Source organism: Ambystoma mexicanum, chromosome 2p, assembly GCF_040938575.1.
Source record: "Ambystoma mexicanum isolate Mex_15411 chromosome 2p, UKY_AmexF1_1, whole genome shotgun sequence".
NCBI classification, from domain to species: Eukaryota; Metazoa; Chordata; class Amphibia; order Caudata; family Ambystomatidae; genus Ambystoma; species Ambystoma mexicanum.
Window position 1 is genome coordinate 353,790,870 of NC_090923.1, and position 26,168 is coordinate 353,817,037.

Consider the following 26,168-nt stretch of genomic DNA (forward strand, 5'->3'; position numbering starts at 1 on the left):
CGAACAAAGACCGCTTGAGGCGCTACATGAGCATCTAGGAAAGGTCCTGCATGAGCTGGAGAGATGTGGCTGGCCTTCAGAGTGAGAGATTGCGGGTTGCAAGAAAATCTGCAAAAGGCAGGCAAGATGAAAATGCTTGAGGGGCACATGTGAATCGCAGACAAAATTACAAGAGCTGTTCTTACAAATTAAAGAAATTTAACCTGACAACTTAAACATCTCTGAATAGAAACCTTCATGGGCTTCTTTTGCTGGTTCATCACGTGAAGGAGAAAACATGTTTAAGGGGTCTTATGAGCCATCAGAAAAATGTTACCCTTTCTGATTACAAGGACAGAATGTGGACAGAAGAATATATTTTAAAAAAAAAAGGCAAATCGAAGTAGTTCGTTCCCTCGGTTGATCATATCCAAATTGTCGAAACAAGGAGACAAAACCAATTTAGTTATATCAACGTGTACCAGCTGGTGAGTTCCAGTTTAATTTTTGCATCCCCAAGGACCGCTGCTGCCTTTTCCACATCTTCAGGGACTGCAGCAGCGTCCCATCCTCCGACTGCAGCAGTGTCCTCCGTTGTCGCGGCCCCGAACCATGGGGGGGCCACCATGTTGGCCGCATCGCGTATGTATGCTGGACCCGCATCTGTGCTTGTGGCTTGGTCAGTTCCCCATGGCAGCACGTCTTTCTATCCCATAAAGAACACTGTTCCCTCAGCTCCTCGCGTTGTAACTTTTTCTGGAGGTGACGCTAGTGTTCAGATCTGTTTGCTGCCTTCCAGTTGCCTTGCCCCCGATCTCTTCTATCTAACCCTTGGTTCTTTCTCCTGGATCCTGATCTCTTGCTTTCCCTCCTGTATTTGCTGGTCTCCTCTTCTTTAATATTTTGTTTTCCTTGTTATTTTGCTCTTGACTCCTGGAGCCTCCCTGTGTCATCTTGTATTTTTCCATCCGTCAATTCGCTCCCCTCTTGGGTAGGGGTCTTTATTTCACTCACCTTGGGCTTCCCACGTCCAGTGCTCCGCACTTCCTGGTACCACAATCGGTGGGTGGTCTTTTATTTATTTATTTTATTTATTACATTTGTTACTCGCCCAGACCCGAGGGTATCACGGCGAAATTGCAGATGAATTCTCACATTTTGATACACTGTTATAGTGACAAATAAATCAACATTTGTACTAAGTTACACATAGTCATAAATCATGTTTCATATACTACAATGGGTCAAAGTAGCAGGTCACAGTTCGTTTAAAACACTAGTTGCGGGCCTGAGAGTGCCCCCTGGAGATACATGTGGACCATGGGTGCTGGATTTAATGTTTCGGTTAAACGAAGGGAGGTGCTTTCCATGTGCTGTTGGGAGAGGGCTCCTGGTTTCACTTCAGGGACCGATGGTCAAACCTTCCTCACTGCACAACTACGGACTGAGTTGAATGCCAGGCTTTCAAATACCCTGGATCAGCGAAGGGGACAGTACTGGTATGTGGGAATCTCCGGGGGCATAGCTTGACATCTATCCCGATAGCACAGGGCCATTCTCTGCCCTATGCAGGGTGAATGGGTGGGGTTGGTCAAATTTAGTATCACCATTACACCCCAGGCTGGTATGCCGACCTTGGGCCAACTAGTAAATTAACGCAAAATAGTTTTGTGCTACGATTCCATAGCAGCATTTTCAGTTTCCAGAAAACGGAAATCCCAAATTGCATTTCTTTTCTTTGATCAATTCAAGGGCACTTGTTCAGATCAAATAGAAACATTCTTGTGATGCTGGCGATGCTTTTTGTTTTTCAAATATAAGCATACGGTTAACCCTTGTTCCCGCGTTTAGGCTGAAGTCTCTATTGCATCTAGATTCCTAACCGTTGTCTGTGGTAAGCTGAATGATTCTTTCAGAAATGAGTAAAAGCTGGACATGCACATGTTTGCTGCTGATTTGCTCTGTATTAATATTCTTTGATCAGTAAAGGCCTTTTGGTTTATTATTCCTGTTGGTACTTCTGATGGCCGCTGTTAAGATCCGAATCATTAGAGAACATTGTGATTTATGACTGTTCTGCCAACTATTAAATAGACTGTGGAAGAACATTAAAAATGAGTGACAGCTATGCATAGAACTGTTCATGCACCTTCTCAAATCTGGAAAAGGAATGTATGCTTTTTATCAAGTAACTAGGCTACGATCGCAAGCACTCCATGAGTATATAAGAAGCATGGATGTCAAATAAAAATGCTGGGCCTTAAATCGTGCATTTCTCACATCCCTCATAGTAATGCACATCTGTGATTTGTTCTGCTACATTTGTTTTCCAGTTAAAGCTTTCAAGTGACACAGCCGATTTTCCTCAAGTAGTGGCTTAAGCCCAACCAATGATCCCTAGATAGTCATTAAGAGAAAATAACCCTTGGGCTAACTAGATATCCATTAAGAGAAAATACTACTGAGCGGAAGAGTGCTAGTTTTAGCTGTAACAAATGTGTGCAACAGCAAATCCGGGGTATACAACTTCCACACTCAGCAGCAGGATGGGGGTATGAGCTTGAAGGAACTCCTTTCCCAACATATCGACCACAAATAAAACTTGAGCGTTACCTGCAATTTTAAGGATTCTTTGAAACCCACGACACAATTTCTTAATAGTTATTGGAAATCTGACATGCTAGCTACAAAAATCTCCTTTCCTCACTGGTTGTTTTGTAAACGTGCCATACTGATTGATGGCATCACAGAGATCTGCCCCATGTTATTGTGCACTATCCAGGACACAAGCCTAGCAGCAATGGGACCAGATATAAAATTTGTATTTCTGTCCTGAAGGTTGTTTGAAAACGACAAGTCACTACAAAATTAAAAACTATTGCACATTTTTGTTCATGGTGGAGGTTTTTCCTTTCAGGTAACATATTTGGTCTGGGTTGCCTGTTTTCAACATAGTTAGTTCCGGTATAACTTGAAGGGCCACTTAATTGCTCAACAGCCTTCATGATGAACCAAACTCCTTCCATCCTTTTCATCATTCAAACTGTCCCTTGCATTACATAGTTATTCCTTTGGAAACGTATAAAAAAATCCCACCCTTCAACCCATAACAAATTCTGTAAGGGAAATGTTCTGCCCAAGACTCTGCCTCCCGTTATCCATCACCATGGCTCTTCATGGAATACATCCTCTCAGTAGCAGCCATTGCTTCTGAATATGGCCTTCATGCCCTGATGGGAGGGCGGACATGACTTGTAGCGGCCTGCTAACCGAGCCTCGGCTCGGGCTGTGGGTAGTTACCGGTCATGTCCATCCTACTGCCGAGGCATGAGCCAATCACACTCTAGGGTTCATCTGGGGTGCAAATGTTTTTTTTTTATTTTTTACTTTACTCCTAACTAAATCCCTTTTCCAATTCTATGGGGGCCGGAGTGGGGAGGGACGGGGAAGGGGAGAGGTTTTGCTTGGTTAGGACGAGTATGGTCGGGAGGAGGCAACACATAGATGCTCAGTTTCCTCCCCACATAACTAAAAATGGTGCCACTCCCGGAAAGGCCTAGAGTAGCTGGAAGAGTGGGCGTAGAATGCATTTTCTCGCCTACCTTCCAGCCACCTGATTTATCAGTGGCTCTTCCCCCGGTGTGAAGGTTTTAATAGCTTCACTTCTTTCTCCAGACATTTGCGTTTAATTTTGGGTCTGTGTGTTTTTTAGTTACTGTCTGTGAAATATAACTTCTATTGTTTGTTTTAATGTGGGGTGTTGCAGTTCTTAAAACAGAGCAAAGGCAACAATCATGCATTTCTTCTCACCAAACCTTTTCCTGAAGTAATTTTGCTTTTTCTCTGTAGTTCCAGATTATCAAGAACAAGATATTTGTCTGTGGAGGAAAGAAACTGGATTTGGATTTAGGATTCTTGGTGGAAATGAGCCAGGAGAACCTGTGAGTCCGCCGCACTTAGCCATTCGTTTTTACGGCGGATAATAGTTATTGGAAATTGATGTTGGTTTATAAAATGGATTCATCCGCTTCTTTTGCTTTAGAAAAATTCTAGCAAAGCAATGCAAACCCGGGACAGACATTTAAAAGTTGTTGACCCCTGTAAATCATGCATTAAATACATGTTCATCGTTAAAAAAAAAAAACGGTGGCTTTAAATCAATGTGAGTTAATGCGTTACAAGCTAAGATAGCGCAAACTGTTTTATGTTCTTGAGGCAAAATTAAGGTTGCTTGAAGAATTGTACTCTATTTTGTTCAAATCCATTTTAGACATTGTGTATTGTGCATGCTACAATCACTAAAGAAAACAGACAATATCTTTGCTTCAGCACTGAAAATATTGAAGGCTGCATAGTCCTAATCATTTTCATGAGATTAGGATTGTTTGGTATAGTGTGGCATTAGAACAGCCAACATACTAAGAACCATGCAATCCTCGTCATTTCTATTTGCACACACAGTCGGCCAAGATTACAATGGTGGCCTTTTATGATCACCTTGTGATTCAATCGCCTGTGTTGACCGGATGTAAAAATATGCAGTTAGTTATTTCTGTGTTAGTGTTGTATAGTCAGAAAATGCCATTAGAGTTGCTTTCCCCCACTTTGTGTTTTGGGTCTCAAGCATATCTGAATTTAATGTGAATTGCAAGATTGCACACATGGTATCAGTCCCTTTCTAATGACATTTGTTGGCAAACATCCTAAACATTTTTTAAGGAAATAGAAATGAACAGAGTACTTTATTCATGGAACCGGTAATCCTATAAACGCTGCTCAACGTTTTAGGTAGACGGCATGCCATTTCGGGGGATCTGGAATAAACAGACCACTCAAACTAAATATAGTGTTTAACACATTTGTTTTGGGACAATGTGTACACGATGGCCATAATGACAAACTCCAGGGAAGAAGGTAATATAACCTCTGATCTCTAAGTTGATTCACCTCCTTGGAGAGTCAGTTGTAGGCTGTAGGCACCCCTCAACGATGCCTCACATGTGGGATTAATGATTCCCAAACCTTGCTTCTGAACAGCTTCCCCGTGCCCTTCTCAGATATACACGTTGGCATGCTCTTGTGTTTCTTCTAGGAGTTGGAGGTAGAACAGTAGCTTCTGGTCGAGTGGGAGCTGAAGCCAGCTTGGTCAACTGCATCAAAGGGTCCATGGGCTAGTGAAGGCTTTAACAACTCGCCTTGTTAAGGTTGTGTTCCATCCCCTCTGTTGTCCCTGTATTGTAAACCACCTCCTTGATTTTCTGCCACAAACTCATTCCTCTTTCATCCTCATGCCCAGTCAGCTGGGTCTGCGTGTCATTGTGTCAATCGTAAACTTTCTCCCACTCTGTGATATGAACAGCTTCCTTCCAATCTCTTCCCAAAACCTGTTCTCCTAGCTCCTTCACCTTTCTCTGTCCTCCTGCTGTCTTGTCACACCCTCTAACCTTCTGATGTCTTATCACCACCGTATAATACTCTACCTCCTCTCCCCAATACACTCCCATCCATTTAACATTCCCCAACTTCCTCTGTAAATGTATCTCCTATCACATCTCTCTCTTTTTCCAACCTCCTCTGTAACGGGTCAACTTCTCACTTTGACCTTTCTTGGCCCCACTGTCTCAAGAAATTGCCCTTCCACAATCTCCAACCTTCTCCTTAAATATCGCTGGCTCCTCCTTCGGATGTTCATGAACTTCATCCTCGATAAACAACTCTTCTATGTGTTAACCAACCTTTTTCTTAACCGCACCTAAAACTTCCTTCACATTTTCACCACCCTCTTCCTACAATGCAACAATCTTGTACCGATAATCACCTGCTTTCTCTTGAACACCAACTTCCTCCTGGTGTTAATCTTATCCTGATAATTTCTTTCTCCAACCTCCCCCCAAAGGCTCCCCACACACCTCCAGTTTTCACTGGTACACCATAGTAACTTAATGTCCCCACCTCCAGATCCTGACCAACCTCTTTTAACTTTGCCAACAAGCTACTAATGTATCACAGCCTCCTTTTCAGTAACTTCAGCCACCTCCGCAATAGTGTTAACCAATTTCTCCCGAAGCTCCGCTAACTACACCAGGTCATCCTCCCTGTGGTTTCCAAGTGCCTCCACTTCTGTCTCTTCTCCAAACTCTAGCTTCCAAGCTACTCTATACAGCTGTCTCCAGGCATTGGCCTCCTTTTGAAAGTCCCAACACCACTGGCTGAGCCCTTTGGTTTGAATAGGGCTTTGGCCCACCTTTCAATGCTTTGATGTTGGTGGACTCTACAAATGCTTTGATGTTGGTGGACTCTGCGGTGTGGTAAATAGAATGGGCATTTGCTCTCGGGTTCTGCCCCTTTTGATGGCTCCCATCACTGTTTGGAGTTTGGCTCGTCCCTCCCTATGGTCATGCCTCTTTGTCTGTCACATCCTGACCCTACCTTCCAGCCTTTCCCTGGGTTAAAGGAACTCTGGTTTTCAGCCTTGGTAGAGGGTACTTGGGAGTCATAGTTCTGTGGTCCTGGGTAGGTATCTAGTGTATGCTGCAACTCTGCATCAGTGTCTGCCTTCTTGGAGTCACTGACATCATTTTCTAATATAGCAACCAACCAGCTGACTGTCTCCTGGATTCCTTTGCTTAGCTCAGATCCCGCTTGACCAATTGATGGATTTAGGTGAGCTCAGATCCCGCTTGACCAATTTGATGGATTTAGGTGAGGTTTCTGCTCTCATATGAGGGGACGGAGCATGCAGGCATTGCCGGCTCTTCGTGTCTGACACTCCTCCAATCATGTAAAGAGGCAGGACCATCTACACTGGCCATGTTACGGACCTCTGCCATGACCCAAAGGCACAGCAGCTAATCACTGGAGCCAAAGATCATTTGAACAAAACGCAAGCTAGATGAGTAATTTAAAAGGTTAAATTTGACACAGTGGATCAAAATGGGGCCTTAAAGTCCAGGTAGAGCACATTGAAGGACACAGGTTCTAGACCGAACATAACACACACCTGCATTTCTAGCTGGGAGATTCTAGGAAGATTCCCGCCCTCGCACCCCTCCCCCCATCCCACCCCATGCACACACACACACACACCCGTTTCAACAAGTATGTTGTCAAAAGGTACCGGCCCTAACTGTACATCTTTGCTAACTGATTGCATGTTCATTGTGGTGCTCCCTGAAAACCTTCATCTACAAACATTTAAAGAATAGGCATACAAAGTATTTCTGTGAACTCTCCCATTGTGCCTCTATATTTAAATTAATAATGAGCAATGCAACTTGTGATATGCCTATGCGCACTTGGGAATCCTTTTGTGTCTTTGAACTTATCTCAGTGGGTCGGGGGTGTAGTTGGGCTGCTAGTTTTGAAAGAATAGTTTTCTTTTTTTATTCTTCTTCCTATGTTAAAACCACTGCAAAGGTATGAAGAGTCTTTTTATAATGGTCCATTCTTGGAAGCCTAATTTAACTCCTTTCTGGCAGGGTTGACCTATTACAAATACAGTAAGATAAGAATGTTTTCTCTTTGCCTAGCTATGTGAAAAGACGACCAATCTAAAGCTGTGAGGAACGAATACTCACTAAAAATAGCTGTTAAACTACTTCATACGGTTGGTTGCATTAAGTAGAGGTTTGTGAAGGATGTTATCTGTATAATTGCTGAAATTGATATTGTGCACTATTTGGATTGGATTAATTTAGGGTTGTTGTGTGAAAGGCTGATTCGGATAGAATTTTGACTTGTATTGGCATTTTAATATATTTTTGGTCTTCTGCATTTCATTAACCTTCTGAAGATAATGCACTGCCATCTTGGCGATTCTTTTGCACTTATTTTTTCAAGCACTTAATTTCGAATTGCATATGTAATGGTAGTTTGCATATGGATTAAAACCAAAATCTCATTGTTCACAGATTTACATTGGTCATATTGTGCCAATTGGTTCTGCTGACGCTGATGGCCGTCTAAGATCAGGTGATGAACTGATCTGTGTGGATGGAACAGCAGTAGTAGGAAAATCCCACCAGCTTGTTGTCCAGCTCATGCAACAGGCTGCCAAGCAAGGACACGTTAATCTAACTATTAGACGCAAAGTCGTATATCCAGGTATGTACAAATATTTGCTTCTATTGTACATCCTGTATAGGAAATCAAAAGGTATAGTAAGACTTGCCTATATTGTTGTTGTTGCAGGAGAACATTACACAGACAAAATGTGTGCATCCAGGGACAAACGGTTAATTGTTAAATAAATTGCAGCCAGGCTTGGGTGAAGTTGCATGATGGTGAACATACCTTTGGAAGCAACTGTTTCGGAATAATATATTTGTAGTCATAGGTGTACGGCTCAGGACTAGAGCCATCTTTTTTAAACTTGCGTGTTCACTTTTCTGTGTTGATTTAGTTGTGTATTAATGGTATTATGTTAGCAGGAAGTTTTGCTGTGGAACTCTCTGGAGCTCAAATCAATTAGCGCCTCGGAATGTCCCTGGAATTCTCCAATTTCACAAATCTCACATAACATGACTTTCAACAACACCCGACCAAGGACTAATCCCAATGGATACAAAGATGGACTCAGAAAGCAACTCTCAGTACTATGCTACTGTTAAAAGATGTCAGCTCAGACGCTTGCTAGTCAAGCCCTGTACAGCACTCTGCTGCTCTTGAGCTAAGTCTGCATTTTAAACAATATAAATGAACTATGCAGAATAAGGCGCTCCGAAATGGCATCTGATGGGTGAGAGTGAAGAGTTGTTTAGGATGTGACGCTGAAGTGGAATTACTTGAAAGCTGCCAGTCTATAATAATACAACATAAAAACAATCAAATTCCCTCTTATCTCACCCAGACCAATTTAAAAACAATGTCATATCCCCCTGCCTCGATGTAATGGCAGTTGATTATGACCTCTATATTTGTTTGACGTTGCAGTAGGAGGTCTGAAGGCATCATGAACCAAAACACAGACAACAGATTCAAAGTTCAAACCAAAATGTTTTATTAACTCAAATGTCAGAATGGATGAATGCCTACTTTGCCCTATCCTAAGGTGGGATTTCCCTACCTAAAGAAACAACCAAGGAAAGTACGAGTCAGACAGTTCAATTTCATAGTCTGTCTGTGTCCAAAATGTATACTTGCCCTCGCAACTAAAGATAAACAATGTGTAGGGATGTCAGCAATAAAAGAAAGTTTTCCAAACAAAGTTCTGACCGTCTTCCAGCTTCTGGCTTACTTATCTGCTCCCCTTCCCCAAGTTCAAAATAGTTCCACAAAAGTCCCGGGATTGCCTTTTCCAAGTTCAAGTCAGTTCCACAAAACCTTGGGGTTCTCTTTCCCAAGTTCAAGACAGTTCCACTTGTTCTCACTCTTTCAAGGCCACCTTTTTATACTCCTTCTGATTTCTTAACAGTTCAATCAGATTGCTATTTCCTATTTCACTTCAGCAACCTCTTTGGCTTTCACAGTTGGGGTTCCCTGATCTAGGCGCATTTGTCAGATGACACGGTCCACCCATTAGAGGTTATGCAACCAGGTACCCTAGGATCTCTAGCCGACACAGGTTCTTCTCGATTTGTACCCGTGTGATGGTTCACTGGCTTCCCTTTGTGAGCCTCTTGGCTCTGCCACAGCATGTTCTCTCCTTTACCAGTCTTTTGGCCTTGTCACAATCTATTTTCATATGTAGTGTACTTTGCAGTGGTTTTGTTCCTTCACCACCTTTCTTTCAGGCTCTCACAGTCTTCCATACTGGCTTTCTTTTATGCTTTATGCGATTTTGTGTTTTTCTTTCAATGGGCAATATTTGAATTATTTGCGTTTCTCACACACTTGTCATCAAGGCACATCTTTGCCAAAAGCCCTCCTTTTAGTTCTGTATTCAACTGTCTCTTTTCACACTGCCACTTGCATATTATATTGTCCTTGTATTTCCCTCTCAACCAGTTACTTTGGGTTGACTTCAGCAGACATGGGCTTACTCATTCATTCTGCATCTAATTCGGCTTTCTCACACAGACCCAGAAGCGCCCAGGTTCGAGTGCCCGCCCCACTACATTCACCGGTCCCTGGCCTCTACTCCGTGTCGCTGTGCTTTTGATTTCGGCTCTGCCGACACGTTTGCTTACACATGCGAACCCCGGCCGCAGTCCAGAACTAGCAACGGCCCATGTTAGAGGAGAAACAGCACTCTGTGGGAAGCGTTCTAGATAACGTGGCACTCAAGATGCGATGCTTGAGAAAGGAGCGGGGTGTCCAGTGGAAACAAGTTCAGTCCCTTCCTCTTCCTACTGCGACGCTGTGCTGTCAACGGAAGCAACAAGGAAGTACGTCAGACAGTTGCTATTTCTCATGAAAAATAATTAACTTAAGTAATCCTTTTCCATTGAATGTGCTCAGTTGGGATGGTACATTGTAATAAGGACCCATTTTATTTAAAGTTAAATTCAAAGTAGCCAATATGTACCATAGAGACTTATGTTTTACATTTGAGAAAAGCAATCTCTTGAATAGCCCTTATCTGAGCTCTGTATATAGCATTTGCAAGAGTGTAATGGTATGTAACATACCTGGCAGTAAGTGAGGTGGGCGGGAGTTAGTCGCTTTGGATGAGGGCCGTGATTTACCCTTCCTAAATTATGCTAAACAGGCATGCGCATACCTTCCAACATTGACCGGTTTCAGCGAGTGTTTGTCCTTTGGCATCTTTTAAACCCTCAAAATGTTAGAAGGCCATGTACACTAAATTGGTCTTGTGTTTTGTACGGTTAAAGAAAATCGTGCATACAGGATTGTAAAATACTTCAGAGGCCACTTTAATGGAAAGATGGTGGTTTTCAGAAGTGTTAACATGCACTGCCTTGGCCTGCACTCATCCTGATGGTATTTCAATATCATGGCTTGCGCAGTTCTCAAATATTCCAAAATGCATGCAGGGTTTAGCCATGTTTTGCACTCGTACACTAGTCAAATGTAGCATGCATTTTTAGGACATTGGGTTTTGCCATTGTAGTCTCTATGTTCATTAAAATTGGGCCTAGCATACTGTTAGGTAAAGTTTGTATGCAGTACCCTTTGGGACCACTACACACAACTAGGACTACACGTGTAAGCAAAACCAACCTTTGGTATAAGTCTGTGCCACACAGTTTTTGGTAGCGAGCTGAGCAGCCAGGCTTATCTCAAGAGGGAATGTGAGCTTGTGAGGGTGTTACACACAGGTCTATAATTACAAGTATTCAGATAGACTTTTATACTAAAGGTTTCTTGGTTAAACACTTTAATTTATTTACCGTCAGTTAGAAAACATTTACTAAAAGGAGGCAATCAATATCACACAAAAACATACTGCAATACTTCACACTAACCTGTTCTGAAACATTTACACGACTTTGAAGGAGTAGCAAAATGGCATTCAGAGCAGTTGAAGTAGGAGCAAAAAGGCATAAGTTAATAAAAAGAATATTACGGTTACTCTAAAACAGTGCAAATAGTTTGAGTTCACCAGAGGAGTTGATTAAATGCAATAGGTAGGCCAAAGTCAATGGTCTAGTGTCTTGTATAGGTAAAAACAGTTCTGGTATTTAAATGGAAAAGTTTTTGCCACGGTTCTCGAAAGTAGTTCACAGAAGAAAGGTTTGGGTCACGAGCTGACTAGACCTGCAAGTTGCCAAAGTTCCACAAATGTTCTAGTTGAGAGGTAAGTTCTCTTGGTCGGGTTTTCACAGTACCTTATTTTGAAGAAAAAGATGCAGCTGACGACTTCTGTTCCTGGCAGTTCCTGCAGATCTCGCTGTTCCTGATCCTCAGTCATGGGGACAAGAGGGAGGACGTTTGGGGACTCTTGCACTGCACAGGGACTGGTCACAAAGCTAGCAAACTGGCAATTCTCTGATTCCGGTAGCTGTCTTGAAGCACACAAGCTGGTGTCCTTCTCCCTGGTTATTCGGTTTCCTGCAGCACTCTGAGGAAAATACAACCAGCTCTGAGAATGGTGTCTAGGTGACTTACGAGTTGATTGGTCCTACCAACTCAAAGGAGGAAGTCTTCCTTGAAGGGATTCTCTGTCGAGGTGAACTTGGCGATCCGGACCTGCAGCAAGCTCCACCGGGCAAACCAATGGTCCAGTAGTTGCAGCAGCCGACCTCTTCCAGCTCGTCTTCGGTTCTTTCATTCCAGTGGTCGACTCTGCCTTCCAGTCCAAGAGACTTGCCTTTTAAATAGTTTTCTCCTGTTCGTTCCAGCCTAGCTGCCACTCACCCAGCAGGGTGGCTGTCCTTGCCGGACAGGCAGCCAGCCAATCACACCAGAGTGCATTTGAGTCTCCTAGGAGACTAAGCACAGGGAGTTTCGGGCACCTCCCTCACTTCTGCCCACCCCAGACACTTGGTCGCCAGAGGCGGTCTTCAGTTCTGAAGCCCACCAAAGGCGTAGAAACAAAGGGACCAAACCTAGTTTGGCACGCAGAGACAAACTCTAGAAGGACCTTTAAAAAAAAAAAATGGTGAAAAAAGACTGAGACCTCTTTAAACAAAGGGTGCTCAGACGCCATCTTGAAAAACATGGCCCACGTGATTTTTAGCTACCGGTGTTCCTGGTCAGGAAAAATCATGGTTGTATGTTGTAAAACCACTTCCACCAGCCATTTCGATAGGAAAGGGTAGCATTTGACTGCTACATGAGTTTCTAGACATAGGGGATACTAGGTAACCCCTCCAGCACTCTATTGTAGGATAGTGAGAGATGGGTCTAGGAATTTAAAAAGACTAATAAAGTCAATATAACTTTACATTCGCTGGGAAACAGCAGTTTATCCCAGAGAAGGTGTTTAAACCTTGGACAGCCAAAAAAGACTTCCCTGTGTCACTGCATTGAGGGTGCTGTGTGACACGCATGAAAAGATGATGCCTATGGAGTTGTCTAAAACTCCATAATCAAAGAACACAAGAGTAAACACACATCAAAATACACAAAAGAGTAGGAAAAAAGGCTCGCACTCTTTCCAGGGAAGGGAATTGGCACATTTATGAGAATTCTCCCTAACCCATATGAGCAATGCTCATGTTCCCAGAGGACCTTGGTCGCGTTCTACGAAAAAAATGGTCCTATAATGTAGTCGATGTTTTGGCAAAAGAGGAACCAGTGGTTGGTAATCCTCCTCCGAGCACCACAATGGCATGAAGTATGAATATAATAAACGCTTCTCTAATCTGTTTTAATTATTCATTTTCCATGCAGCAGTGGATGAATTAAAGCTATAATTCATGGAAATGACGACATATGGCTGTAATGTAGCCCATAGTTGATACACATGACCTCTCAACCCCATGCATTACTGGCTTTTCAGCTATTGGTCAATGTTCCATTTAAAGCAGATGCCACATCATGGTCCGTGTTTAATATTAACAAAAAAAGTGATGCTTTGGTTCATGACAATTACAACATACCTTTGAATTATGTTATACGTGTGAATTACGGTTCAAAGTTGTTATGGGTTTGAAATTGACTTCAAGTTGAAAATGAAATATTTATCACCTAATGTGTTCTTTGTAAGTGTATTGATGTCCATTTTCTTAAGCCACAGCAAGTGGTGCAGTGCAGGCCACGCATTCAGATCCCCTTCCCTCATTAAATAACGGACCGTTTTCTTCTTTTAATTCAATTTTGAGAACCGCTGAACTTTGTTATTCCCACAAGCATTTTGCCCTGGCTATCAAAATATATGTCCAACTTTGTAATGTGTGCCCCTCATGTGTTTTTTGTACAAGAGACTTGGTCTACAATTCAGCTTGTAATTTCATGTTGACCACTCCTCCCCTTCTGCCCATCCTGAGCCCGGGCACTGCCTGGATCCCCTTCCCAGTGACCACCCTTTTTTGAAAAACAGTCAAACAATCCTATGTATGTAGTCTGGACAAGAAAATAAAATAATTCATACTGTGTTTCATCTAGAGCATGTGCTGTCCTGTTAGGAGAAGTCACGATTTACTGCTCTTGTTCCAGTTCCAAATAAAGGTGAACATGAGGTTCCAGCATCTCCGGCTTCGTCCCATCACAGCAGCAATCAGCCAGCTTCTTTGACGGAGGAGAAGCGCACTCCTCAGGGGAGCCAGAACTCCTTGAACACCGTGAGCTCGGGCAGCGGCAGCACCAGTGGGATTGGCAGCGGCGGCGGTGGCGGTGGGAGCGGCTTGGTCAGCACGGTCGTGCAGCCGTACGATGTAGAAATCCACAGAGGGGAGAGTGAAGGCTTCGGATTTGTCATTGTGTCATCAGTTAGCAGGCCAGAAGCAGGTACAACATTTGGTAAGTGGAGCAATAAAGGTGGCAGTAACAGATGTAATTACAAGTCTAGAAGTGACTACATTTATTAGGGCGCTTGGCTCTGCTCATATATTGTGTTCAGTAACGATCTAATAAGTACTGCCCATAAACTTGGCTTACTTTACATAATTAGCATCTTAATTGTAGAATGATTGCATCTGCTAGGGGCTGCCTATGTAGTTGAGTTGAGCGAGGGAATAATTATCTTTTTAATGTGCAACTGTAGCATTCCTTTGTGAAGCCTGGAGTGCTGTGGTGGGCACACACATGGTGGAGATGCTGCTGGCAATGGACAAGGTTTGAGAGGATAGGCAGAATTACCATCAACAGTATTGTAATATGTATTCAATAGTGAACTACCAATGAGGCACCTTTTTGACATATAGACATTTATTGGAAATTGTGTCCTTTAAATGTGTTACTCGAATGGTGATTTAACAATTAAAGCCATTCTCGCCTACGAGTCTTGTTATCCAGCTATTATAAGAACATCTTAAACCTTTTACAAAACCTATAGAGCATCATCTGCCAAGCTCCCGGTGGTCGTTTCTCTGGCCACGTCGGAGTATGCATGCTCAAAGCAGATGGCAGCCCATCAAGCTTGTGACTAGTGCACCCTACCATATTATATCGTTGACCCGATTGTCAACCAGACACGGTACAGTTTGTACCCTTAAGTTAGTTTTGCTTAACTCAATTCTTAAGGTCAGTAGAAATGTCCCCTTGTGGGATTTCTCTCCTTGCCATTCTCTTTCCGGCATTTCACTTGCCTCCTGCTTTGCCACCTTTTTATATTGGTTTGCTGTTCGGTGCTCCTCACACTGAAGAGATCGGGACTTTATGCTACTGTTGCAGCAGGGCTGGTATTTTTGAAATTTGAGCCTATGCCATTTTACTGGCTGTTTTTGCTCTTAGTTTGCCCGCTTTATTGTCCGGCTAAATTGCAAAGGGTGATTGTCGCCGCAAGTCGGGCAAAGACAGTAAACCTAAATCCATAGCTGCCATAAATGATTTTAATGAATTGCCTGCCTTGCTGCTGATATTGGAAGGATGCGGTTATGTTCTGTGTGTCATGGTCAGCCAGGGATCCTAAAGGGCATTTCCTGTGTTGTGCTTTTTGTTGCCTTTTTGCTTTTGCAATGCCTGCTTTTTACCTGCTCTTTATCTACCTTTTTATTCTCCGGTGGGTTGTGGCTTTCCTAATATTTCTCTCATTGGTAATGAAAGAAACCATTCTCGCTTGCTTACCTGTTCGTGCATCTCTGCTAAGTATGGATTCCTCCCTTAGCTGATGCAAAGAGGTTGTCTTTCTGCGCAAAGAAAGAGCAAAACATTGGCAAGGCTTGTGCTGCATGACGCAATATGTTCTCTCCCCTCAAGTGTCCCCTCATAGGACATTTTGGTCCTAATGCACTATACATGTCTAAATGTTCTTACTGTATTTTGCTCATAGCGTATGAGGGACTAACTGAAGTGAATTACAGTTTTTAAACCTATGCCTTAGGGTTGGTGGACAAGCAGGAAGGGGGGGTCTTCGAGACGTTTACGTCTTGGTTCTCTCAAATGCTTCTTTTCTCTTTATCTTGGGAAACCTATTGCATTGTGTCCGTATACATTCTTTAAAAATACTCTAAATTGACTTTAATGAATGCATTTCATATCTGGATAACCTATCCAAACCTGTAGTCTCAAAGGGCGGCCAGCAACACCCACTTTTCCCCATGTAACCAGTTGAAGAAATTCAAATTGGCACTTGGACATCGCATTCCGTTCAATCAATGCATGGACTGTGATGAGCATGACAGATTGAAATCTTTTCTCATGCTTTGCACGTACGCACCCCGGTCATGTGGCCCTTAGTAGCCTTATTCTACACAAGAATAGTATCGGTTGCAAGTTTTTCCGGGTGTACACAGTCATTGATGCACAGAGTCCATCTGAAATGTCAAAACCTTTTCTATATTCCATTGGCTGGGCCATGAAGAGGAGAGCACATGGCCCACAGAATGCTGATGGTGGTCCTTGGAGAATGTAGCACACTTGCTTTTGATTTGCCAATGTTTTGATCACTTTCAACAATGACTATCCTTTAATAACGTGCACGTAATGCCTTGATTGGTTAACCCATAACCTTCTCTTTCCCTTTTTAACCCGTTTCTCCTTTCCCTTTCCACACATTACTGCATAATTTAAAAAAAATGTATACAAAAGCAGGAAATGCATGTGTGGCCATGCCCCACAAAATAGGTCGGATAATCGAAGGCAGTCCAGCAGACCGCTGTGGAAAACTGAAAGTTGGAGATCGGATCTTAGCTGTGAATGGATGCTCCATCACCAACAAGTCGCATTCAGACATCGTCAATTTAATCAAGGAAGCTGGGAACACAGTTACTCTGCGCATCATTCCTGGAGATGGTAATGTATAGATTCTTTACCGCCTTCTTGCTTGGTCCCGCTTGCATTGTGTTCATAGTCCTTCACCCCTCCCATTATTTGTTTACTGGCCTGCTCTACCAAGCCGTCGTCCTAAAACAGCTAGTATCCAATAAAGACATGTGTAGATGAGTCCTATTGACGCAGCAACCTTTACACCTGCAATACATGTATCCAGTCAGAATGCTTTAGTTTCAGCAGCAAATATATAATTCAAATGTAGAAAACTGCAACACTATTCATTATTTAGCAAATGCAGTCGGAAACCTTTTAGTAATTCTGTCACTTCTGTGCTACACTTGCTTATCTTTCCCCTGCTTTGCTATATGTGTGTGTATGTATGTATGTATGTATGTATGTATGTATGTATGTATGTATGTATATAAATATATATATATATATATATATTCTTTTGTTTGGGTTTCTGCTAGGATCAGGAAGTGGTATATGGAATGTTTTAAAACTGTGTACATATTAAGACTGTAAAAACGGACATGGGGCCTCATTCTGAGTATGGAGGTAGCCATGTCGCTTTTAGGGTCCGGGTTCCTTGAATGGGGAAATACCAGGCCATTCCGACCTTGGAGTTCCCGGTATTTCCCCATTCAAGGAACCCGGACCCAGTACATCCCCATTCCCTTTTGAGCCCCCATAGGGCTCAATGGGAATGGGGAGGATGCTAACAACGGGCCCGTTAATGACGGGCCCGTTGTTAGCATCCTGGTCTGCTTGCGGGACCCGCTAAGGACGTCCTTTGCTCCACTGGCGCCGTTAACCCCCTACCACCTGAGTCGTAATGAGGCCCATAGTCTATCCATGTCCTACGAGAGACCAATCTTGAAGGTGAAATGGTCCAAAGTGTACATATGGAGTATGGGACTTTGTAGTGCAACATGCCTTCAATCATCCTTCCAACCTTGCTTATCTTAGTCTTCAGATCGGATCTTAGCTGTGAATTATTCCCACTCTATTATTAAGCCCATCTCTTCTCCCAACACTGCTACCCGTTTCTCCTACTTACCTCATTCTATATAAAAAGCAATGTTTTATGTAAATCTTTGTTTACTAATGAAGTTTGACATGTGCAATGTTCTTGCTCAACTAAGTCATCACAATCAGCGATTATACATGATGATTCTTTGCATCGATTTGACCAGGAGTTGCCAATGTAGACTCGTATAGAATGTTATGTTTTCGTTTTGGGAACCTTTTAAGCAACTGCTTTATTTATGTATGTATATTTCTTTTATTTTACAATGTATGAGGTAGCTTAGAGGCCCCTTTGTGCCTTGGAACAGTACTGGATTAGTCTGAGATTCAGAGTACTTATATTTTTTGCAAATACTGGGTGACTACAGCTCTCACTAGGTCTTGAGAGAGATGCTTTCCCATTTTATATAAAACAGGTCTGACAAAAATGGTCCTGCTCTACTGTATGTGGTCTGTGATCATGGCCTAAGATGAGCAGTGTTATGGGAGAATACCTAAGATGTTCATTGTCATTTTTTAAATAGATCTAGCAAGAAGGTTGTATGCACTCCACTCGGCTTGTCTTGGTTTTGAGGGCTTAGCGTGATTTTGTCTTTTACAGCTGCTTGGTTAGCGGAAAAGGCTTGCTTGCCATCTGGAGGATGCCAACCCCAATGCAAGAACATTTACTAGCATCTGTCCTCTAGTTTCTTAATCCATGATTGTGTGATAAAGTGATCTTAAACTCCACAAAGGGGAGCCTCAACAAACAGAAATTAAAGATGTTAGAAGGTTTGGAAAATAAAGCTTGCCCCTCTACATTCAAAGTTAACCTGTGTGAACAAAATGCTAAAGGATTTCAAGCTGCCATTCCAGATAACCATCATACAGGACCGACTTCTATTGGTAATCTTGAAATTCCTATGTCCTATCCGACTTCCCCACACTTTTTATCCAGCATGTGTGTGCATTTCTCCATGCAGCATTGCAGTTGGCCGGTTTACTGTGCCCCTGTTCTCCTAATCCATTCCATAACGCTTGCTTCCCCTCAACGATTTTACTTGGCAATGTGGTGTTTTGCTGGCAACGTCCTTCCTTTTTATTACTTTTGAGACCAGTTTTAGGGGGGTTTTAGAACCTCAAATGGTGCTAGAAGCGTTTATGCTTCTAGTGGGGTCCAGCGGCAGGAATTGGGGCCTCTGTGGGTTGCCTTAACTTACATTTCTTTGCTTGGGTCAGTGAAGTCTTGCATCCGAGCACCTAATGTGTTTGATTGTATGTTGACAGCCAACTTGATGCTGGTAGTTTGTCTCCCAACATGAGAGCCTTCATTGAGGCTTTTTGGCTGAGGCACACACTGTGAGGGTAATGAATGGCGCATATGTTATCTTTATCTCCTACAGATAGCGTTATTATTATTCTGGTATTTATTGGTATTTATTGAGCGCAGACCTGGCTTCGAGAAGCATTTCCCAGAGGTATACAACAATACAGATGCATAACCTTCTTTTATTTGATGTGCATTATGCTAACAAGTGTACTGCAACGAATACATCTGTCTGTTTGGCTCTGCCATAGCTATAGCCTAGACCCATGCCTGGTATGTTTGGCCGATCAAATGCAATTTATGATTGGCTTTCTTGTGGTTGTAGTTTTGCTGTATCCTCTTGAAATGCAAGCCTGTGAAAGCCCCAGAATATAGGGATTCACACAGGTATGGGTCTAGTTGAGAGCTTACCTCTGTTTTATGTTGTCCCACGATCCTGACATTTTAATGTACGCTTCTGGTGTGGATACAAGTCTGTCTATTGTAATGAATCAGGAGTAAGACTTGGGCAGAGAGACATTGTGATGATTGCTATATATATTCATTCAAATAGAAGTAGGGTTGGAAAAAGACCTATCTCGCCCTAGCACTATGTGGTGTTTCCCAGCCGAACTAAACAATGTCAGTGTCAGAATGTCCAAAAATAGAGTTCTCTGTCCTGCGTCCAAAATACTACCCTGACCCTTACAAGCTAAACTAAAAGAAATGTGCAAAGGGAAAAGTCTGTCACTTGGCCATCTGTAGGTTTTCCAATGTTCCAACACAAAGTTCACAAGGTGCGCAAATAATCAAAGTTCCACAAGGTTTCACAACCCTCAGGAGGGGAGTTCCTTTGCTGAGTCTCATCTTCCTCTCAGCTTTTAACCACAACTGTTTCCCAGAAAGGTGCCACTATCCAATCCAGGGGGTAAGGCTCCCTTCATCTAGACTTCACACATTCAAGGGTTCTTTTCCTCCCCTTGACTTGCTTGGTTCTCCACAGTACAATCACCTTTCCAGCTCAAGGGTTTATGGTTCCTTCCCCTGGGTTTTACACACTTTCAAGAGGCTATCTTTCCTCTGTCACCTCTTATTTGTAATCCTCTTCTTTGAAATTGGGTGCAGGTTCCAGACTAACAACCACACTGACTGGTATCCTCTTCTGCAAGGCCTTTCCCAGTTTTCTCTTTCAGTGCGGGTCTCCCGACTCGCCAGTCACATTGCCTGGTACACTCTCCTGCCAGGGCGTATTGACTTGGTACTTTGGAGGCAGGTCTCCTGACTCGCAACATGCTGACTGGTTTACCTTCCTGCCAGGACTTCCCACAGATGTTGCAATTCAGTTCTTTCAGGTACTGGGTCTTTGACAGACAAAGGGAAACCATCACAGGTTAATTCTGGGCTATACACAAATCCTACTTGATGGACCCCTCTGAGAATATGTTGTAGCAGTTTCCATCGACACCTATAAGTGTTACTGAGCTTGTTTCACAAATATTGATATATTCAATTATTTATTGATGTATCTTTTATGTATAAGAGCACGTGTGGATACAGTGGCATTTCTTGAAGTATACATTTTATTCAAACATATACAAAATGGATCAATATCTGTTTGAGTGACATTTGCATCCCGATAAAGTGACTTGTGCAATATCAGCTGAGTTGTGACTTGAAATAAACAGATTAAAAACATTCCAGATGAAAGATTTTCAGATAAGCCAACATATAATTCACTATTGAACCTATTTACTATAGCAATTAGTATTTTCTATTAATCTAGTTGGTGCTTTTGAAATGTCTATTATAATATAGCTCCAAAAGCACTTCCCTCTTTGGCTCCCTTTCTTCTGTCTCCATTATAAAGGTATTCAGCGTCTCTGCTCCCTCGCCGGGTTTGCCCTCGGATTGTCTCTGCCTTCTCTCATTGAGCGGTTTACGCCTCGAAGCGCCTCAGTGTCCCACTTCCCCTCTCTGAGCTCAGTGGTGTTCTCTGCGTCTTTTTATCTCTCCAGCAGAGAACTTCCTCCTCCTTCTGCTGGCGTACCGCCTGTCGTGCCGTGTTTGCGTCCCTGGACATCCTAATCAGCTTCTCTTGCTGCCTGTCTGTGTGGCAAACTCTTCCTTGCTGGAACTCTTGTGACAGCACCAATAGGAGCTCTTCTGCCCCCTACTGTAGCTGGACTGCTTCCTGACCCCTATTGCGCACCGTGGATCTCCATTTACTTTGTGGTGTTGGAATGTTAAATGTCCCGGCACCTATTGTTTGCGTCCAACCACTAGAGCACATCTCTAGTTCCAAGACTTTTGCGCTCTGCCTTATTCTCCGGCTCTTCCTCGTCTCCGTATTTTGGCAGAAGTTGACAAAAGGAGCCCTGTTCTCATTATATAGGGGTTTGTCTGCGTCTATACTAGAATAGGCTATACAGGTTGGTGAGCTTAGACGAATGTTCTATGCTGAATGGAAAGGGGGTACCATGTTTTTTTCTAGCAAGTCTCCTTCCCTCCCGCGAGGGTCCTCTCCTGCTACGTGGTCTTCCCTTGGGCAGTCACTGTCAGTGTTGGGATCAAGTAGCGGCTGCTCTCCCCTGGCGACATGGGAAGAGTTTACCCAGAGAGGAAGTGATGACATCACTGGTTTAATCACATTATGTATGAATGGCATACATTCTTATTTGCTTTTATAATTGCTTAATCCCTGGTGTTTTTCATCATCTGTGTCAGCTGCCCAATCGGATCATTGAATTGTAAACTGTCAGAATGGATATGAGTGACTGCAATGACCATCATTTGCCTTTAGTAGTAATTTCATTAAACATTGATGACCGATGTTATTTTATGTATTGTATTTATGCAACCATGAACACCACCACTGCTGAAGAATTTGAGGAAATGTATTTGAAAACACTATCATAATAAAGGACCCAGGGCCATGTCAGATTAAACAAAGTGTTAGGAATGCATGTTTTCATCAGACAGTTTCTTCTTGTTTGAGAAAGCAAAGTCATCTTTTTTTAGCACCTGAGAAATTGGTGCAAATTTAGGAGAACAAATGATTTTGGTATTTAAAATAATCATAAATATTTTAAACTGACAAATTAAATACAAATCTCTTTCCCCGATTTGGATCAATGTTGGTTATTTTTTTTATTTCTTCAATTATTTTTTGCTTTGCTAACCTGGATGACCATTTTAAAATTGCCAGAGTCTGGCAATTGGAGGAACACTGAGGTCTCCAGCATGGGGTCTGGCATGGATTTACATGCTCATAAATATTCCCGGTTGTCAGGCTGGGAATCCTTGGTAAAAGAAAAACCAGTTTCACTTACACTTTAAAACTGTATTTCTCCAGCATTGGATCTTTCATGGATTCACATGCTTAGAATATTCCCCGTCGTCAGGCTGGGAATCCCCGGTACATTATATATAGACCCTTTCCCGTAGGAAAACTTTTTCGACGCTTATGCGTCCTATCCACCTTGTTTTGTATCATGCGTGCCCGCACCGTCAGGACGTCATGATATAAATACAGGCCCGCCCCCGCGCTCCCTCAGATTTCAACCGTCTTTCAAAGTAGTGGGATCCTCGTGATTACTGCTAGTGGAAACTAGGTTGTTTTTTCTGTTTCGCTTCGGCGAAGTTCAAATTCTGGAGAATATGTCTGGAAAAGCGTTATTTCGCCCTTGTGCGACATGTGGCCTCAAAAAGTTTATGAAGGAGATGCCCACATGGATTTGTATCTACTGTCTCCACCCGCACCACACGGCGGATACATGTGAGATATGCCAGGGTTTCTCCCAAAAAACCCTTAAGGACCGTAAAAGAAGGCTGGTTGACTGGCTTAATGACGGAGCGGGTGCCTACCCGGCTTCGGAAGTTGGCTCCACGGCCTCCAGGAGCAAGTCGGAACCTCCATCGAAAAAGGTACGGCCAGCAGAAAACCGCGCTGAGGACAAGCATAAGGGGAAGCATGCTGGGTCCTCCTCATCACATAAAAAGCCCTCCTCCTCCTCATCTAAGACGGAGAGGCAAGCGCTGTCAAAATCCTCCTCAGGGGACCGTCCCAGGTCTTCTGTGAGTCGAGATGTTTCAGCCGGGAAGTCGGCATCGAAATCGGCGACGAAGACTAAGGGCTCGACGACGACAACTTGCTCGTCGACCTCGGTGTCATTGACGATGCCTATTACCGTTCAGGCAGCAGCGGTTGGGATTCCTTCGTCGACGGAGACTCAGTCTATGGCTTGGCTGCCAGAGGTCTATGACCCGATCCCCCCTGAGGTCTTACTGCAGCCAGACACGGCCTGCTCGGTGGAAGGAGAAGGTGGCACGGTTCTGCAGCCATCGGATTTAGGCTTGCGGCCTTCCACGTCGACGAGTGCGAGTGGGGGTATGGTACCTATATCATCAACGTTATTGAACCCCCAGGCAGTTTTGTCTCTGGATGTGCTTAATACTCTTCAGAAGCTCCTGCAGCGGCTGGATACGCAGATCCCTCAACCTGGGACTTCGTCGTCACCTTTTTCCGTACCTCCTGTCGACGAGCAAACTTGTGCGGTTCGCTCGACGACTAAAAACCCATCGACTCCTCAGGCAGTAAAGTCTGAGGAGCACAGGAGGAGGGCACAGGAGGAGGGTGAGTTGTCGGAGTCCGATTCTATACTGGGCGACTCAGGGTCAGACATCTCCCTGTCACCTTCGAGGGACCCAACATCGAATTCGGATGTAGAGGTAGAGTCTACGAGGAGCCAGTCACAGCCATCCCCCCCGGATGATGTGGGAGCCTTCCATGCAATGATGGGAAAAGCTTGTTCCGAGTTCGGCTTGATTCCTGAGGAGCAGAAGAAAGACGGCTTCCTTTTTGACCATATGGGTCAAAGGAGGAAATCGGTATTTGCCATCCCAATTCTGGACCACGTGTGGCAGGAAGGTCTCAAGACGATGCGCCATCCGTTTTCGGAGCCAGCTATAAAGGGGCGGATTGAGAAAAGGTTTAAAGCTCTGGAGTCCACTCCAAAATGTCCAACATCACAACCTCTGTCTGACTCGGTGGTGTCGGCGGCAGCGGCTAGGAAGGCCAGGGTACAGCAAAAATGTTCAACTCCACCAGAAAGCGAGGCTAGGAGGCAGGACGCCTTTGGAAAAAAGGTGCTCTCGGTCGGTGCGACGACGGTAAGAGCAGCCAATTCCTTAGCGATCGTATCACGATACGATAGAGAAATGTGGCACAAACTAGCCCCTATCCTAGAACACCTGCCAGATGAACACCGGAAAGCAGCCATGTTACTGTTGCGGGAGGGCGAAGAGGCCTCGAACCATGCAATTAATATTGCAGTTGACCTAGCAGAGTCTGGATTCAAACAAATCAACCATGGCGTAGTACTTCGTCGACAAGCGTGGCTCAAATGTACTACTTTCCGTCCTGAAGTCCAGTACAAAGTCCTTGACATGCCATGTGAAGGGGAACACCTGTTTGGCGAAAAGGTTGACGAAGCGTTGAAGGGGATGAAGGAAGACACGGATACCGCTAGGTCCCTCGGCGCCCTCCAAACGGGTAGAAACTTTCGCTCTTTTCGCCCCTTTAGGGGTGCTTCTGGAAACTCCCGCTTTGGAGCCTCGAGGGATTGGGGATTTAACAGGCCCTCGTACTCTTCACAAGGGTTCAGACGAGCATCCCAATCGGCACGTAGAAGCAGAGACTATCAAGCTTCCAGGCGGCGAGGCTCGGGTCCCTTGTCGACGAAGAACAAGCAAACCAGCAACCAATGACGGCCTTCGGAACGTCCTGGGGGGACGAGTCTCATCACTTCGACCAATGGAAATGCATCACCACAGATCGATGGGTTCTAGACACGATTCGCATGGGTCATGCGCTACAATTCAAAGACAAGCCTCCACGTCTTGCGCCTGTATTTTCGACCCAGCCCCACCTCCGAATCCTACGACAAGAGGCGGCGCTTATGTTGCGAAAAGGAGCGGTAGAGAGAGTTCCTGTGGCACAGGAAGGACACGGAGTTTATTCCCGGTTCTTCGTTGTCAAGAAGCCAAATGGAAAATGGAGGCCCATTCTCGACCTGAGGGTGCTCAACAAATGGCTAAAGAGCCTAAAGTTCAAAATGCTAAAGCTCCAGGAGGTTATCAGGTCGGTGCAACCCATGGATTATCTGGCGTCACTAGACCTTCAAGACGCCTATTTTCACATCCCAATACGCCCACGACACAGGAGATATTTAAGGTTCGTCGTCGGGCGAAAGCATTTTCAGTTCAAGGTCCTCCCGTTCGGTCTCAAGTCCTCCCCCAGGACGTTCACCAAGTGCTTGGCCCCCATAGCGGCCCATTTAAGGAAGGACGGTCACCATGTCTATCCCTATCTAGACGACTGGCTGGTCAGAGGCTCGTCCAGGGAACAAACACGAAAAAGTCTGGGGGCCACGATGTCCCTCTTACAGGAACTGGGCTTCGCGATAAACTTCAGCAAGTCCTCCGTAGAGCCTTCGAGGACCTTGGTCTTCCTAGGAGCGGAGTTTCATACGCACACAAGTCTGGTAAGACCATCCAGCGAAAGAATACAGAAGCTACAAAGCAAGGCATCGGAATGGAGATGCGGTACCAGGGTGTCGGTGCGCAAATACATGTCCCTGCTAGGGACCATGTCATCCTGCATTCCGCTGATAAACAACTGCCGTCTGTTTATGAGACCCTGCCAGGAATTTCTAGCGGACCGTTGGGCGCAGAGCCAAGGTCGCTGGTCCGACAGACTGATCATCGACGAACAACTGGTACAAGCACTCTGTTGGTGGAGAGTTTCTACTCATCTAACGAAAGGAATGCCTCTGGTGGAACCGGAGTTCCAGAAGACAGTGGTGACGGATGCATCGCTGAGCGGATGGGGAGCTCACCTGGATACGTTACAGGTACAAGGCCAGTGGTCGTTGCAGGAGTCCTCCCTGCATATCAACCTGCTAGAACTGAGAGCAGTGAGATGGGCTCTGAAATCTTTTCTTCCTCAACTGAGGGACTCGGTGGTGCGTGTCATGACGGACAACACCACTACGATGTTCTACTTGAGAAAACAAGGAGGGACACGTTCCAGGTCCCTATCGACGGAGGCACAGAAAATCTGGCATTGGGCCCTACAACACAACATGCAAATCTTGGCGTT

General features: G+C 44.2%; 1 protein-coding gene across 14 annotated transcripts in view; it reads left to right on the forward strand.

Annotated features, from left to right (window-relative positions):
• The window catches only part of MAGI1 (membrane associated guanylate kinase, WW and PDZ domain containing 1), a 1,848,723-nt gene that overhangs the window by 1,667,093 nt on the left and 155,462 nt on the right, over positions 1-26,168 (forward strand). For 7 of the 14 annotated variants that reach the window (XM_069643703.1, XM_069643698.1, XM_069643702.1 and 4 more), the window contains 4 exons: positions 3,829-3,920; positions 7,890-8,082; positions 13,981-14,283; positions 16,513-16,716. In XM_069643703.1, the coding sequence (XP_069499804.1) occupies positions 3,829-3,920; positions 7,890-8,082; positions 13,981-14,283; positions 16,513-16,716 (792 nt within the window). The remainder of the gene's footprint in view (positions 1-3,828; positions 3,921-7,889; positions 8,083-13,980; positions 14,284-16,512; positions 16,717-26,168) is intronic. The other 7 variants (XM_069643699.1, XM_069643701.1, XM_069643693.1 and 4 more) reach the window with 3 other exon arrangements.